The 16,809-nt window shown below is 40.2% G+C and overlaps 1 protein-coding gene across 1 annotated transcript in view; it reads left to right on the top strand.

Annotated features, from left to right (window-relative positions):
• MUSK (muscle associated receptor tyrosine kinase) overlaps positions 1–5,311 on the top strand; it is a 245,538-nt gene extending 240,227 nt beyond the window's left edge. The window contains 1 exon segment of the mRNA XM_082255087.1: positions 4,452–5,311. Coding sequence (XP_082111213.1) covers positions 4,452–5,131 — 680 coding nt within the window. The 3' untranslated portion in view covers positions 5,132–5,311.
• The last annotated feature ends 11,498 nt before the right edge of the window (positions 5,312–16,809 follow it).

Consider the following 16,809-nt stretch of genomic DNA (forward strand, 5'->3'; position numbering starts at 1 on the left):
GGTACTGGCCTAGACAAAGTGCACAGGTAAGAAGTTCTTAGTTCCCTCTGACATTTCATCTGTATACTTGTTTTAGTTGAATTACTTAGAAATTACCAAAGCCTAGGATAGGCAGACAACTAGCATTTTTAGAAGAAGGTCAACAATGGCAGTCCCCATTTTTCTTTCAGTACATCTTCATTTCTCTATATATATACAGTATCTCAAAAAAGTGAGTACATCCCTCACATTTTGTAAATATTTTATTATATCTTTTCATGTGACAACACTGAAGAAATGACACTTTGCTACAATGTAAAGTAGTGAGTGTACAGCTTGTATAACAGTGTAAATTTGCTGTCCCCTCAAAATAACTCAACACACAGCCATTAATGTCTAAACTGCTAGCAACAAAAGTGAGTACACCCCTAAGTGAAAATGTCCAAATTGGGCCCAATTAGCCATTTTTCCTCCTCAGTGTCATGTGACTCGTTAGTGTTACAAGGTCTCAGGTGTGAATGGGGAGCGTCTGTGTTAAATTTGGTGTTATCGCTCTCACTCTCTCATACTGGTCACTGGAAGTTCAGCATGGCATCCCATGGCAAAGAACTCTCTGAGGATCTGAAAAAAAGAATGGTTGCTCTACATAAAGATAGCCTAGGCTATAAGAACATTGTCCAGACCCTGAAAATGAGTTGCAGCACGGTGGCCAAGACCATAAAGCGGTTCAAGAAGTATGAGTGCTGCCAGCATTGCTGCAGAGGTTGAAGGGGTGGGGGGTCAGCCTGTCAGTGCTCACACCATACGCCGCACACTGCATCAAATTGGTCTGCATGGCTGTCATCCCAGAAGGAAGCTTTTTCTTAATGATGATACACATGAAAGCCCACAAACAGTTTGCTGAAGACAAGCAGACTAAGGACATGGATTACTGGAACCATGTCCTGTGATCCGATGAGACCAAGATAAACTGATTTGGTTCAGATGGTGTCAAGCGTGTGTGGCAGGAACTAGGCGAGAAGTACAAAGACAAGTGTGTCTTTCCTACAGTCAAGCATGGTGGTGGGAGTGTCATGGTCTGGGGCTGCATTAGTGCTGCCGGTATAGTTCATTGAGGGACCCATGAATGCCAACATATACTGTGACATACTGAAGCAGAGCAGGTTCCCCTCCCTTCAGAGACTGGGCCGCAGGGCAGTATTCCAACATGATAACGACCCCAAATATACCTCCAAGACACCCACTGCCTTGCTAAAGAAGCTGAGGGTAAAAGTGATAGACTGGCCAAGCATGTTTCCAGACCTAAACCCTATTCAGCATCTGTGGGGCATACCCAAACAGAAGGTGGAGGAGCGCAAGGTCTCCAACATCCACCAGCCATGTGATGTCATCATGGAGGAGCGGAAGAGGACTCCAGTGGCAACCTGTGATGCTCTGGTGAACTCCATGCCCAAGAGGGTTAAGGCAGTGCTGGAAATTAATGGGGCCACACAAAATATTGAACTTTGGGCCAAATTTGGGCATTTTTTGCTAGGGGTGTACTCACTTTTGTTGCCAGCGATTTTGACATTAATGGCTGTGTGTTGAGTTATTTTGAGGGGACAGCAAATGTACACTGTTATACAAGCTGTACACTCACTACTTTACATTGTAGCAAAGTATCATTTCTTCAGTGTTGTCACATGAAAAGATATAATAAAATATTCACAAAAATGTGAGGGGTGTACTCACTTTGTGAAAGACTGTATATAAAATACTATCTCTGTCTAAAATATTTTTCTAAAATTGCCTCCCATTAGAGAAGTGCTAAAGTGTTGCACCCAAAATAAGAACAGCAAAAAAAAAAAAAAAAAATTTGATTTTGTTGCTTCAGTACAAAAGTTACTACTTGCGTCTTCTTTCGATACCTTAACAATGTAGAATTGTAGGTATCTGTGTTTGGAAAATGTTTATTGTTTTGCCACATATAAATAATAAATCATATTTATCTCTTCACTTAACCACTTCTGGACCGGAAGGATTCGCCCCCTTAACCACTTCTGGACTGGAAGGATTGCCCCCTTCATGACCAGGCCAATTTGGCACTGTGTTATTTTAGCAGACAATTGCGCGGTCGTGCGACACTGTACCTGAATAAAATTGAGGTCCTTTTTTTCCCATAAATAGAGCTTCCTTTTGGCGGTATTTGATCACCTGTGCAATTTAAAAAAATATATATATATATATATATTTTTCACATTCTGCTATATGACATTCCCAAAGAAAAAATTTAAAAATCTAAATTTTTTAACATTTTAGGCCAATTTGTTTTCTGCTACATATATTTGGTAAAAAATCGCAATAAGCGTATTTTGATTGGTTTGCGCAAAAGTTATTGCATCTACTAACTACGGGAAAGATTTACGTCATTTATATTGTTTGTTTGTTTTTTTACTAGTAATGGCGGTGATCTGCGTTTTTTTGCGGGACTGCGATTTTGCGGCGGACAGATCGGACCCCTGACTGACATTTTTGACACTTTTGGGGGGACCAGTGACATTACTACAGTAATCAGTGCTAAAACTATGCACTGTTACTGTAATATTGACACTGGCAGGGAAAGGGTTAACATTGTGGGTGATCAAGGGGTAAAATGTGAGCCTAGGGGAGTGATTTTAACTGTGGTGGGGCGTGGCTTGTGAAATGACCATAGAGGCCTGTGTTCCTATATATAGAAGGATCACAGGGGCTCTATGATCATTCCAGGGAGAAGAACGGTCAGCTGTGTTTAGAACAGTTGTGTTTAGAACAGCTTCTCTCTCAGTGGGGAACGATTGCGGGTGTCAGGCGGCAATCGGAGCAGCCTGCCCACTGCATCAGCTTCCCTGCTAATGAGCAGGGGCAGGAGCACACCGCTGGCGGCTCGCAGCTCGCGCTCGCCCCGTAGCCTCCTGCGCGCGATTTACGTATAGCTACGTCAGTTTGCCCAGGAGTGGCTTCCTGCCGCAGTAAAGTGGTTAAACATTGATACATTTTTATGTTCTTACATTCAGACACAACACATGAGGTAAGACAAACAAAAAAGAGGGGGTAAATGTAGATGGCCCTAGGCTTCTACTATATCACACCATAAAAGAAAAAATAGACTTGATCCTCTTCTCTTCTATTCCTCCCTCCCATCTGCCTTAATTGCAACTAATTTATCTTGATATCAGTTTCCCCCACAAAATCCCCACCCGTCCTCCCTCCCACCTGGACTGTGCCTCATTGTTCTACATTCTCTTATTATTCTTAGGATTAAAGGTGCCTATGTTCTTTTAAAAAGGGGGGGGGGGGCAATTCTACATCCATAGCATACCTACAAAACTGCTATCTTGACAGTTAATCTTCATCGTTCCTCAACTAAAACTTTCATACCATCTTATCCTAAACCTACCTCTTTATTTGTGGGCCTACCCCCCTGCTGTTTAAATATAAATCACATCTCTCCCTGAATATTCTTTTTCAGATGACCTACTTCTTAATTATCTAACATCACAACTACCACTCATGAACGCAGCATATATTGGGGACTGTTCAAATCCCTTTCAAACTCTATAAAACTGGTCATTAAAATCTCTATGGATTTATACAAGGTCTTCCATAATCTATTGATTTATACAAGGTCTTCCATAAAACATTGTTTAGGGTATCTGTCCTTTAGCCGCATCCAACAAGTGCATTTTTATTGAGTTTGGCTGTAGCATGGAAACGGCATTGCCAGTGGTCAAATGGAATTTCAATTCCACTAAATATTCAGAACATTTTCAATATTTCCATCCAGTATTCTTGTATGATTGGGCACTGAGTTCCCACAGCACTATATCCTCACCAACATTTTAATACAAATATGTGGGGTCCAACCAGTGGATCCTTGATGGAACATAATACCACCTGGCTAGTAATTTATGAATCATTTCCTTTGCTATCAAGTTTACAGATAATATGTATATTAATTCTAAGTATTTACACTTTTGATCCACTGATATTGTTTAATCCAGCTCTTGTTCCCATGTCAGAGAGATGGGGTTTTAAATTCTATAAGAGATACTAGCAAACAGTAGATAAGAGATATTGTCTATACTTTCATGAGTCTAAACATACCCCCCTTTGATCCTTATTCCAGCAGAGAGTACATGATGTTACCCTTGGGAACATTTTTTATTCTCTTAATGCTTTCTGTAGTCCACTCGAGAAATGGCTTATGGTCGCTATGGCCTACTTCACACAATTATATTTTGTTTTACTTTGTTGCTTTATTAAAAAATTGTATAATGCATTCATAGTGTTTTAAAGGATTGCCTGCTTTCTTTTTTTTTATCTAGTTTACATGCAACAAGTCTATACCCTTCTTTTATTTTCTGTACCAAGCAATAGGTCATAAATTAATTGTTAAACTAGCCTAAATGTAGGTATGAAGACATTATTAATAACCTGCTATTTTTACTTTCCAGGTGTGTGTGCTGTTGGCAAACCAATGTGCCTTCTTTTTGAATACATGGCCCATGGAGACTTAAATGAGTACTTACGTCATAGGTCCCCTAGAGCTTTAAGCAGCTTAAGTCACAGCAGCCTTGCCACAAAGGTTCGACTTTCAGACATGAATCCATCTCCATTATCTTGCATGGATCAACTACACATTGCCCGTCAGGTATCAGCAGGAATGGCCTATTTATCAGAACGGAAGTTTGTCCATCGAGACTTAGCCACAAGAAATTGCTTGGTCGGTGAAAGCATGGTGGTTAAAATTGCAGACTTTGGTCTTTCAAGGAACATATATTCAGCTGATTATTATAAGGCCAACGAAAATGATGCTATTCCTATCCGATGGATGCCCCCAGAGTCCATATTTTACAACCGTTATACAACTGAATCAGATGTCTGGGCATATGGTGTTGTCTTATGGGAAATATTCTCATATGGTATGCAACCATACTATGGCATGGCTCATGAAGAAGTTATCTACTATGTAAGAGATGGAAATATTTTATCATGCCCTGAAAACTGTCCATTGGAGCTGTATAATCTAATGCGTCTCTGCTGGAGCAAGATGCCTGCCGATCGCCCAAGTTTTGCTTCTATCCATCGTATCTTAGAGCGCATGTATGACAGAGCAGTTTCTGCTGATGTGTGAAGGACACATGTAATTTACCAACTAAATTTACTCTTGCATAGTATATCTTGGTCTCCTATGACCTGCTGTGATATGTGTAATTAAACTGGTATTCAGCACATACATTAGTAGGCATTGGAAAGAAGTCAACAGAAGGGAAGAAAATGCTTCTGTACTTATAACATAACTGAATAACAAATAAAAACAGTGCAAAAGAAAATGAACTGCCCAATAAAAACAGTGAAGCCAAGGTATATCTTATTTGAAAAAATAGGGTGAAAATGGCAAAAGTGTAATTTTTAAAAATATTTTATAATTTAAATTAGAAACATATGTGAATGAACATTGTGGACATTTCAAGTTAACACACATTTAGAAAACAGTAATAATAAGTTATAGTGCATTTTCACATTGACATAAAAAGTATTTCATATACCTTTTAATGACCCAATTCATTCCTGTTATTTTATAGACAACACAGTGTTTTCCTGAATATAACCAAGTGCAGGGTACAAGTACTTATTTACATAACTATAGCAATGTATCTGTATGTTTCAATCCTCAAAATTCTAGAATTTACAAGTGTCAAAGAATATTTGTTACATCCAAAGTGAATGTTTGAGGTCAGAAAATCACTGGAACTCATTCACCACCTCTTGGAAGTCTGTATGGTGGAATCTGAGCACTTGGTATCTCAACCTTTCTACAATCTGGCAGCTAAAGGTCCGAAGAAGTCTCAGAATTTTGTGGGTCCATCATAGCAGGAAGCATATGTGAGATTAATTAAATGAGAAGGGTCAATTCTAAGAACTGTTGAGATCATATTTGCATCTTACCTGCTACTGCTGAAAACACAGGTGGTGTATCGAGAAGGGGGCCTGTTGTTTGACTGCATAATGGTTTATTAAAGCAGAAATAACAAAAAAACAAGTAAAAACAAGGCAAAAAGCAGGCAAAATATAAAAAAAAAAAAAAAATCTGTGATTTTTTTTAAACTAAATCGATGCTATTAATGTGGACAAAATGGGAATGTAATTTTGTTCTGGAGTCCACAGATCCTGGTGGCAGGAATGGGGCCCGGTAAATGTATCGTTTCTTGGTCCTTTCCTAAACTGGCTCTCTCTTTCTTGGAACTTTTGATTCACATTTAATTGAGATTCTTATCATCGGAGCTCCTAATGACATTGACTCCAAAGTAAGGAGTTTGGATTTATAGGTACAAAATTTCTAGAAACAAAAGGCAAAAAGAAATCCTATGTAACCATAATGCTTAAAGCATATACACATTCTGGCTGTATGTCGTTTAGTTTGCCAAACAACTGCATATCACATTTGTCATGTTGTAGAAAATATTTTTTTTCTTTTTTCATCAATTATTGCATATCAGAACTGCTGATCTCCTTCAGCCTTATTTCAGTGACTTTCAGACTACATGTGTGCACTCCAGTGATGGCTGCATGGCATTTCTCAGGGCAGGTTTCCTGATGGTGAGAACAATGGAACATGCATGCGCATGTTAAGGGGTAACAGAGTCGCTTATAGTCCCCACTATAAGTGAATGTGACAGGATGACAACGCAGGAGAGTGATTGAGAGACAGAGGGGTTGATTTACTAAAGGCAAATAGAGTGTGCACTTTGAAAAGTGCAGTTGCACTCTGCAAGAGCAGTTTCTCCATACCTTAGTAAATGAGCAGAAGCTGTGCTGACTTCCATCATCTAACCATGTGCAAGCAAAAATGCTGTTTTTTTTTTTTTTTTTTTCCTTGCACATGATTGGGTATTCTTTGCAAAGTGACGTCTTACCTCATTTACTAAGCACTGGAACAGCTGCACTTGCAGAATGCAACTACACTTTGTAAAGTGCACAATCTATTTGCCATTAGTAAATCAACCCCAAAGTGTTATCTCCCTAAACCAGTAAGTTCCTGAACAGGGACTGTTATGCCAGGATAGCCAAGTATTATTTAAATGAAAACTGCAAACTTAAAAGATATTAAAAATTACTTTTAAATGACATTAACATGTTATAGCCTTTATGAGTTTTTGTAAATGGGTTTACATCTACGTTAAGGCTTTTTCACATGCTTGCACAATGGCATGCATTGTATGGCTTTACAGTGGTACTATTGATTCATAACAATGTGCAATTTGTATTTCCTTTAACAGTGGATTTTGTTGTAATAAAATAGTACATAATTCTAATGAAATAAAACTTTCAAGACAATTTCATGGCACCTAACAATCTTCCTGATTTCTTCAAGAGCAAACGTTTTTGTTTCCATTAACATTTTATTTTACTTTTTTATTTCAGCTAAATGCAATTGTATGTCACTTTTAAATGTCTTTTTTTATTAATATAAATAAACAGTGGATATTTAATGAATTGTCTGGACTATTTTTATTTGAAATTAAGCCATCACAATCATTCACAAAAAGCATTGGTTCACTTTTAACTGATATTTCAGTTTTTGGTAAATGCTGAAGAGTAAAATCACTTTAATTATATTTCTATGACCTTGTGCCTATAGCTTTTCAACCACTTAAAGAGGTTGTAAACCGAAAAAATTATTATTTTTTTTCACCCTGAAAGAGAAAGACATAATGAGCTATGAAATACTTACCTTAGAACGAGCCCCCGCCGTGCCGCCTGCTTACCTCTATGAGGGGGCGACATGTCCAGTCGCCCGTCTTCCGGGATCGCGGCATCCGGCCATCTGATTGGCCAGAGCCGCGGTGACGTCACTCCCACGCATGCACGCGGGAGCCGATGGTCACGGCACGGGGCACTGAAGGAACGGCACCAGCGGCCGTTCCTTCAGAGCGCATGCGCCAGTGACGTCACTGGCTGCGTGTAAGGTAAATATCTCCTAAACGGTACAAGTTTAGGAGATATTTACAGTACCTATAGGTAAGCCTTATCATAGGCTTACCTATAGGTACAACTTGCAGAGGAGGGTTTACTTCCTCTTTAAGCCCCGGAAGATTTTACCCCCTTCCTGACCAGGCCCTATTTTGCGATTCGGCACTGCGTGACTTTAACGGACAATTGCGCGGTCATGCAACGCTGTACCCAAATGAAATTGACGTCCTTTTTTTCCCACAAACAGAGCTTTCTTTTGGTGGTATTTGATCACCTGTGCTATTTTTTGATCATGTGCTATAAACAAAAAAAGAGCAACAATTTAGCAAAAATAACAATATTTTTCAAATTTTTTTATATGAAATTCCCCCCCCCCCCCCCCAAATGTAAAAATCAAAATGTTTTAACATTTCAGGCCAATTTGTTTTCTGCTACCTATGTTTGGTTAAAAAAAAAAAATCGCAATAAGCGTATTTTGATTGGTTTGCGCAAAAGTTATTGCGTTTACTAACTAAGGGAAAGATTTTTGTTATTTTTATTGTTTTTTTTTTTTAACGAGTAATGGCGGTGATCTGGGATTTTTTTTGCGACATTGCGGCGGACAAATCGGACCCCTGACTGACATTTTTTACACTTTTGGGGTTACCAGTGACATTACTACAGTAATCAGTTCTATACATATGCACTGTTACTGTAAAAATGACACTGGCAGGGAAGGGGTTAACTTTATTGGAGAAGGAGGGGTTAAGTGTGTCCCTAGGGGCGTGTTTCTAACTGTGAAGGGATGTGGCTTGTTGTGTAACAACAGAGATATATGATCCTGCATAGCAGGACCGTATGATCTCTGTTCTTACACAGGGGAGAATAACAGGCGGCTTTGTTTACATTAGTCGCCTGCCTTTCTCCCTTCACAGCGAACGATCGCGAGTGACCAGCGGACATCGGGTCCGCCGGTCACACGCGCAGGGGGGTTCGTGAACGAGCAGGGGGAGCGCGCCTCCGGTGGCGTGCGCTCGCCTCCTAGAGCCTCACTGGCTAGCGACGTATCCCTACGTCGCTTTGCCTGTGAGGGGCTGACTGCCGCAGTCAGCAAGTCGTTAAAAGGGAATGTTTAGCATACAGTCCTTGTATCTTTCCAGTGCCACGTTGTTTTTAGAGGAGAAGAGTGTATTCAGCAAACAGCTTGGTAAGTACCTGGTAAGTACCTAGGGAGGACTTCATGTAGCTTATGTTGGGTCACATTGCCATAAACATTGCCTGTTTCAGATATGGTGGGACCATTGACTTTTACTTCTGCCTCATTAATCGGCACCAACATATAATGCTTCTCAGAGTCATGCGAGTGCATCCAACGCCATATGAACTCATTTATAGGATTCTAGTGGTGAGGTCTGTGAGGCTGAAGTCTGTAAACCTGGAATGGCAATTATGAGAAGCAGAATTTAGCAAACTTTTTAAAATCCACTTCACAGACAATTCACTAAGTTGGCCTTTGAAATTCAGTTTACTGCATGAAAATCTTCTGAATAATGTGTCCATGTGAAAAATTGTATATGGTGAAAACTGTGTTTTACTATTTTGTCCTAATTACCTTTCTTTTTTTGTATTGTAAATATCAATATGTAAAGCTGGCCATACACTTGCAGACTTTTAAATAAATATTAACCACTTAAGCCCCGGAGGATTTGGCTGCTAAAGGACCAGGGGTTTTTTTGCGATTTTTTACTGCGTGACTTTAACGGACAATTGCGCGGTCGTGCGACGCTGTACCTAAACGAATTTGACGTCCTTTTTTTCCCACAAACAGAGCTTTCTTTTGGTGGTATTTGATCAACTGTGCGATTTTTTGATCACGCGCTATAAACAAAAAAAGAGCGTAAATTTTGCAAAAATAACAATATTTTTCACATTTTTTTATATGAAATTCCCCAAAAAAAAAAGTAAAAATCAAAATTTTTTAACATTTTTCGGCCAATTTGTTTTATGCTACCTATGTTTGGTAAAAAAAATCGCAAAAAGCGTATTTTGATTGGTTTGCGCAAAAGTTATTGCGTTTACTAACAAAGAGAAAGATTTTTGTCATTTTTGGTGTTTTTTTTTTTAACGCGTAATGGCGGCGATCTGCGATTTTTTTTTCGGTACTGCGACATTGCGGCGGACAGATCGGACCCTTGACTGACATTTTTGACACTTTTGGGGTTACCAGTGACATTACTGCAGTAATCAGTGCTATACATATGCACTGTTACTGCAAAAATGACACTGGCAGGGAAGGGGTTAACTTTATTGGGAAGGGAGGGGTTAAGTGTGTCCTAGGGGCGTGCTTTCTACTGTGTAGGGACATTGCTATTGGTGTAAAAGCAAAGATCCACCGTTCTACATAGTAGAACGGTCAGATCTTTACTTTTACACAGGGAGAACTGACAGGCAGCTTGTTTACACAAGCTGCTCTGTCTTTCTCCCTTCACAGGAGCGATCGTAGTGTGGCCGGCGGACATCGAGTCCGCCGGTCACACGCACTGACTTGCCTGTGAACGAGCCGCGGCGGGCGCGCGCCTCGGCGGGCGCGCGCCCGCTCGCTATAGGCTCGCAAGTCAGTGACAGGCGAGTGACGTACCGATACGTCACTCTGCCTGGCCGGGGCTGACCGCCGCAGTATATAGTCGTGCGGCGGTCGGCAACCGGTTAATAAAAAACTCATCTATCTATCTATCTATCTATCTATCTATCTATCTATCTATCTATCTATCTATCTATCTATCTATCTATCTATCTATCTATCTATCTATCTATCTATCTATCTATCTATCTATCTATCTATCTATCTATCTATCTATCTATCTAAACACATACACACACACTATTTTAAATAAATGTAAACAAACACTGTGAAATGTATTAAAACATTTTTTAATGTTTAAATACATTTTACATCTTATGGCAGAAAGTGGGGGGAGGGTGGGAGAGAGAGGGAGAGAGGGGAGATGGAGAGAGAGAGAGGGGGGTGTGACAGAGAGGGATGAAATGGGTGAGAGAGTGAGGGGGGACAGGGGGGTGAGAGAGAGGGGGGGTGAAGGGGGGGGGAAGGGGGCTGAGAGGGAGAAGAGGGTTTAATATGCTTGCTACTCACAATCATGGCCCATGCTGGTCTCCTATGCTCAGGCAGCCAGGATCTACAGCTGGTGTGTTCTCCATATTTAAATCTACCAACTTCAGTACAAGCCCTTTCACAGCAGCGTATGCAAATCAGGGGTTGGAGCGTGGGGTGGAGCAGACTCAGCAGGGATAGGATTGAAGGTGGAGCAGACTGGGCCTCCTCCGTTCTGTTTGAACACACTGTACTGGGCACCTGACACCCCCACAACCCTCTGCACATGCCCATAGAATGCATTAAGATAAAAAAACCTTCCTGACTTTACAACTCCTTTAAGTGCTTTGCTGGGTTAAGAAAATCAGAACAGCTGCAGACTAAAATGGAACCACTTTTGTAGAAATTATGTATATCTTATTTTTATTATATCTTAAGTATATCTGAAGTCAGATTAAAAAAAAATGAATACAGTAGGGAAAGGCTTAACCCATGTCAGGATGTCAGTTTTTTTGACTGGGAATAAACACCTGTGCTCCGGTCCCAGCTGAAGCCTGATAAGGAGAAACGTGTTGGGGGGAGTAGCCACGCCGTCACGCTACACCACGTGTTCCGCACTGCAGGCGCTCACGTTCGGTACACTTGGAACCATTGTTTATGCCCAGTTCCTTCCATTTGCCATGTAAGTGTGTTTCTTTTTTAATAAAGTGTTTTTAAAAGGATAATGCACTATTGGCACTTTAAATCTTTTGTTATGGGGGAGCTACATTAGAGTACAGTATCGCCAGCCACATCGGTGAGTTGGATATGGTGGAGTGGAGAAACATTCAGCCCAAGCATTGAAGCCGCCATTGGATACCTTCTATCTGGTGCATTCGTATAAACAACAATGGTTTATGCCTACCCTCTACATACTTCTGGTAAGAAGTTTGCACTACCACCGAGGTGCCACCTCACTTGATTTCATTTGTTCACATTGGAAAGTGTCTATTCACCAATAAGGCTCATTGTTTAGTGTTATCTGATCAGAGTCTATTTCTTCTATTTCACCCTCACATATAGGTCTAAGATTAGCAAGATTGAAGATCCACTATTGATGGAAGCTTGATCTTTGGCTATTTGAGATTATCTGGATCAATTGGAGGACTTTATACAGTATATATATATTTTTTTTCATGATTGTTGTAAATGATATGTTTTTGCATAAAGAATTTTCACATATGGTTTTTCACACTGTATGAAGATCACCATAATATTTGGGTCATCCCAGATGTCAAATATTAACAGGAAATAACAAAAAAAAAGTCAACACCATAGTGCACCAACTCACATAGGTGTACTTTTAATAAACAGAGAAAAGCCGTGATCCTCAGGATCACGACTGATCTCTGGTGTGTAACGGTTTAGGTAGCTGAGATATAGAGCAGAGAACATGTTCTTCTCTTCTCATCACATTACATGACCGTTCTGTCACAAACGGCCAGTTTAGAAAAGTGAGATCTGAAGATCTCACAGCCGTTACTCTGAAATATCTCCATTCCAGATTCTCCAGCTCAGAGGTGGAGAATCAGGGGGAGAAGCTGTGTGATTAGAGGAAGAAGACTTCTTTCTTCCTATATATCAGCACCAGTGGGTTCAAAATGAATATTAAAAAAATATATATATGTATATATTGTATGTATGTATGTATGTATGTGTGCTTGTGGGTGTATGTATGTGTGTATATACAGTATATATCTATAATTATATATATGTATATCAATATATATATATATATATATATATATATACTGTATGCACTGGTGTATATATATATATATATATATATATATATATATATATATATATACATACTGTATGTACTGGTATATATATATATATATATATATATATGTACTGTATGTACTGGTATGTATGTATAGATATATGTGTGTGTGTGTGTATATGTGTGTGTGTATATATATATATACTGTATGTATATATGTATATATACTGTGCATGTGTGTGTGTGTATAGATATGTTTTCATGTGTCAGAACATGTCATTACGAGTTCTTTTAAACTTTAGTTTCACTTTTTAAACTTAGCGGCACTGTAATCTCACAATATCTCGTGAGATTACAGGCAGTCCACCTACTTATACACGGATCTCGGCAGTTCTCAGAGAAAAAACTTCTCCTCTGATCACCCTGTGAGAGGTGAAGTTCTCCGCCTTCTAAACTGGGTGCCAGAGGAGATATTTTTTCTCTGAGAACTGCCGAGAAGTGAACTGAGAAAAAACTTCTCAGTTTACTAAACGTACACCTTAACATGTGCTGCGGTAATGAGCACATGAATTGAACATGTACGTTACATCAACCAATAATGTCAATCCAGCCCTAAAATCTGCTTGGATAAACAGTTCAAGAAAGTCTCTGCCTTTTGTGAACCTAGGTAAAAAGCAAGGTCTCATAAATATATCAGATTAGTAAATAGCAGCATGAAAGTTAAATACAAATTTTGTGGTTATTAAATAATACTTACCTTACTTCCGCTTCTGTACTGTAGGGGGTGACATCACCATCCTTCTGAAGAGATCCCCCGGAATGAGAAGTACAGAGAGTTAGCAAGATGGCACTCAAAAAACAATGCAATAGCATCTTTTCGTGAGATTTTAGGCACTGAGCATTATGGACGAGGTTCTAGTTTGCTGCCACCATAAATTTACAGAGAAACCTCAGGATTAATGAAATTCATGAATTGCATACCTTTGTTTGAAAACGTTCAGGATCGTGGCTAGAAATAAGAACAACCTGTAATGAAGTGCATTGCAGTTGCCCCAGCTGGGTCACAACAGTCAATATGTTGAAGGAATAGACAACCTAGCCCCCTATCTATAAAAAGGTGGGCTCACAGCAGCCATGTTGTAAGTGCGTGTTGGAACTCTCAGGAAGAGAGGACAATTCTATGTAGGAAGATGTGCTGTTCTTGTTTTCATTTCTCTTTTGGCATTGGTAGATGCCCTCATGGCAGTGCCCTACTTCCTATGCCTTTTGTTTAAAAATAGCTTCGGCCAGAATTGAATAAGAATATTCACCCCTGGACGTTAAAGGTGTTCCCCACAATGTTCATGAATGTCAAACTTCAAAAAACATTTGTTAAACTTCTTGCAAGTTGAACCTAAGCAGATCTCTTCAGAAGGTACCTCAGGATGAAGCCAGCGTAAGGCTTACAGATTTGTTTTTTACTTTCTTACCTTAATTATTTATTTACATGGGAAGGCAATGTCCTCTTTAACCACTTGCCGACCGTCGCACGACTATATACTGCGGCGGTCAGCCCCTCACAGGCAAAGCGACGTAGGACGACGTCGCTAGCCCGTGAGGCTCCAGGGAGCGAGCGCACGTGGCCGGAGGCACGCTCCCGCACGGTCACGGACCCCCCCGCGCGTGTGCCCGACGGACCCAATGTCCGCCGGGCACTCGCGATCGTCCGTTACACCAGAAGAAAGGCAGGCGGCTAATGTAAACAAAGCCGCCTGTCATTCTTCCCTGTGTAAGAATGGAGATCAGACGGTTCTACTATGTAGGACCATTGATCTCTGTTCTTACACTAGTAGCCACATCCAATCACAGTTAGAAGCACGCCCCTTGGGACACACTTAACCCCTCCCCCTCAAAAAAGTTAACCCCTTCACTTCCAGTGTCATTTTTACAGTAACAGTGCATATGTATAGCACTGATTACTGTAGTAATGTCACTGGTAACCCCAAGTGTCAAAAATGTCAGTCAAGGGTCCGATCTGTCCGCCGCAATGTCGCAGTCCCGCAAAAAAAATTGCAGATCGCCGACAAAAATGACAAAAATCTTTCCCTTAGTTAGTAAACGCAATAACTTTTGCGCAAACCAATCAAAATACGCTTTTTGCGATTTTTTTTACCAAACATATGTAGCATAAAACAAATTGGCCTAAAATGTTAAAAAATTTAGATTTTTACTTTTTTTGGGGGCGGAATTTCATATAAAAAAACGCTGTACATAAATTAAATTGTCATATTTTCCCACAAATACAGCTGTGAAAAATATTGTTATTTTTGCAAAATTGACGCTCTTTTTTTGTTTATAGCGCATGATCAAAAAATGGCACAGGTGATCAAATACCACCAAAAGAAAGCTCTGTTTGTGGGGAAAAGGACGTCAAATTCGTTTAGGTAGAGCATCACACGACCGCGCAATTGTCTGTTAAAGTCACGCAGTGCCGAATCGCAAAATAGGCCCTGGTCAGGAAGGGGGTAAAATCTTCCGGGGGTTAAGTGGTTAAAAAAAAAAACTCAATCCAAAGGGTATTGTCTACGCATAATGCAACCTACCCTTATACCGTATTCAAACTGCTAGAGTCAGTAGTACCTAACAATGAATTCCATAGGCTTTTTCAGCTTTAACTTCATTAAAAATACTAATAAGTGAAATAGTAGTAGTAGTCCACTATCTGTGACATTTAAGCAACAGGCACATCTGCTAAGATCAGTTGCAGCTGTTAATGGCTGAAAACAAGAAGCTCCTGCAGCACAATGTTCCCTGTGATGAGACTTAAGCCCCGTACACACGTACCGATCGTCGGCCGTCTTTTGTCCAGGGCTGTCTTGTCTGTTGAAAACTGCAAAAGACTGCACACGAATTTTGTCGGCCAACAACAGCCGACTGCAGAAGTGATGTCATGTGATGGTTAACTTTCCTTGTCTTTTTTCTTTTCTGAGCATGCCCAGTCTTGCAAATCTGCTGTCTGTCGGCCGAAATCTGTACTGACTGGTGAACAATCGGCCGTTCTGGTGTTGGCCAACAAAAATTTTAATGCCTGCATGACAGATTCTGTTCGGCCGAAAATGCGCTGTCGGCTGTCGGAAGCATCATACTAACAAGCCTACAATCGGCCGATCGTTCGGCGGCCGAATATTTACGGCTGACAAACGCTACGTGTGTACGGGGCTTTACTGTCATTGGGCACATGCTAGGTGGGGCTGGAAGGAAGGATCTCTTGGTTGACAGGTAACAACACTAAGGAAATTGAGGCATTACAGTGTGAACAGGCAGCAAAAGATATTAATGCCGTCTCGCTCCAGCAAAATCTGTAAAAAAAAAACTCATATCCCCTTTCAGTTGCAATTGACTGGACACTGGACTGCACTCGCCCTGTTTTGCTGCTATGGAAACATAACAATTTATTAAGCCTTCTGCTGTATATGGAGCCAGACAAACTTTAGCCTAGGTGAAATACCATTTTTGGAAACTTTGAAAATGATCTTTGCAAAGAATGTATATTTGATATATACTTGTGAGAATAAGAGAGTGTTTTTCATCTATTTTGGGAATTTCCAGGACTTTGTGGCAGGGTTAATTGACCACCTTAGTTAAAGAATTTTGTAGTCATCTCCTAAGTGCAGACAAAAGAAAAAAAAATGTGCTTTATTGCTCTAGTCACAGATATCAGCCATCATGACATGTAATGAACTGGTGCAGGTCGTATAAAACAGCTTGTCGTGCTACAATATGCTACAGAAAAATGGTAACCGATCGCAAACAGGATGCCAACTCACTTTGACCAAAACTAAACCAGGACCTATCCTGAGGGTGGAGAGCAGAGCTGAAGCCATCTTGCATTGCTTGGCTTCGTTTTGGTCATACTGAGTCAGCGTCCTGTGTGCTATAGGTTTAGATTTTTCTGTAGCATCTTCTAAATGATCATAGTTTAGAAGAATGTATATCTGCCTCCCTG

The sequence above is a fragment of the Pelophylax lessonae genome, assembly GCF_965119305.1.
Source record: "Pelophylax lessonae genome assembly, chromosome: 1".
In the NCBI taxonomy this organism is placed as follows: domain Eukaryota; kingdom Metazoa; phylum Chordata; class Amphibia; order Anura; family Ranidae; genus Pelophylax; species Pelophylax lessonae.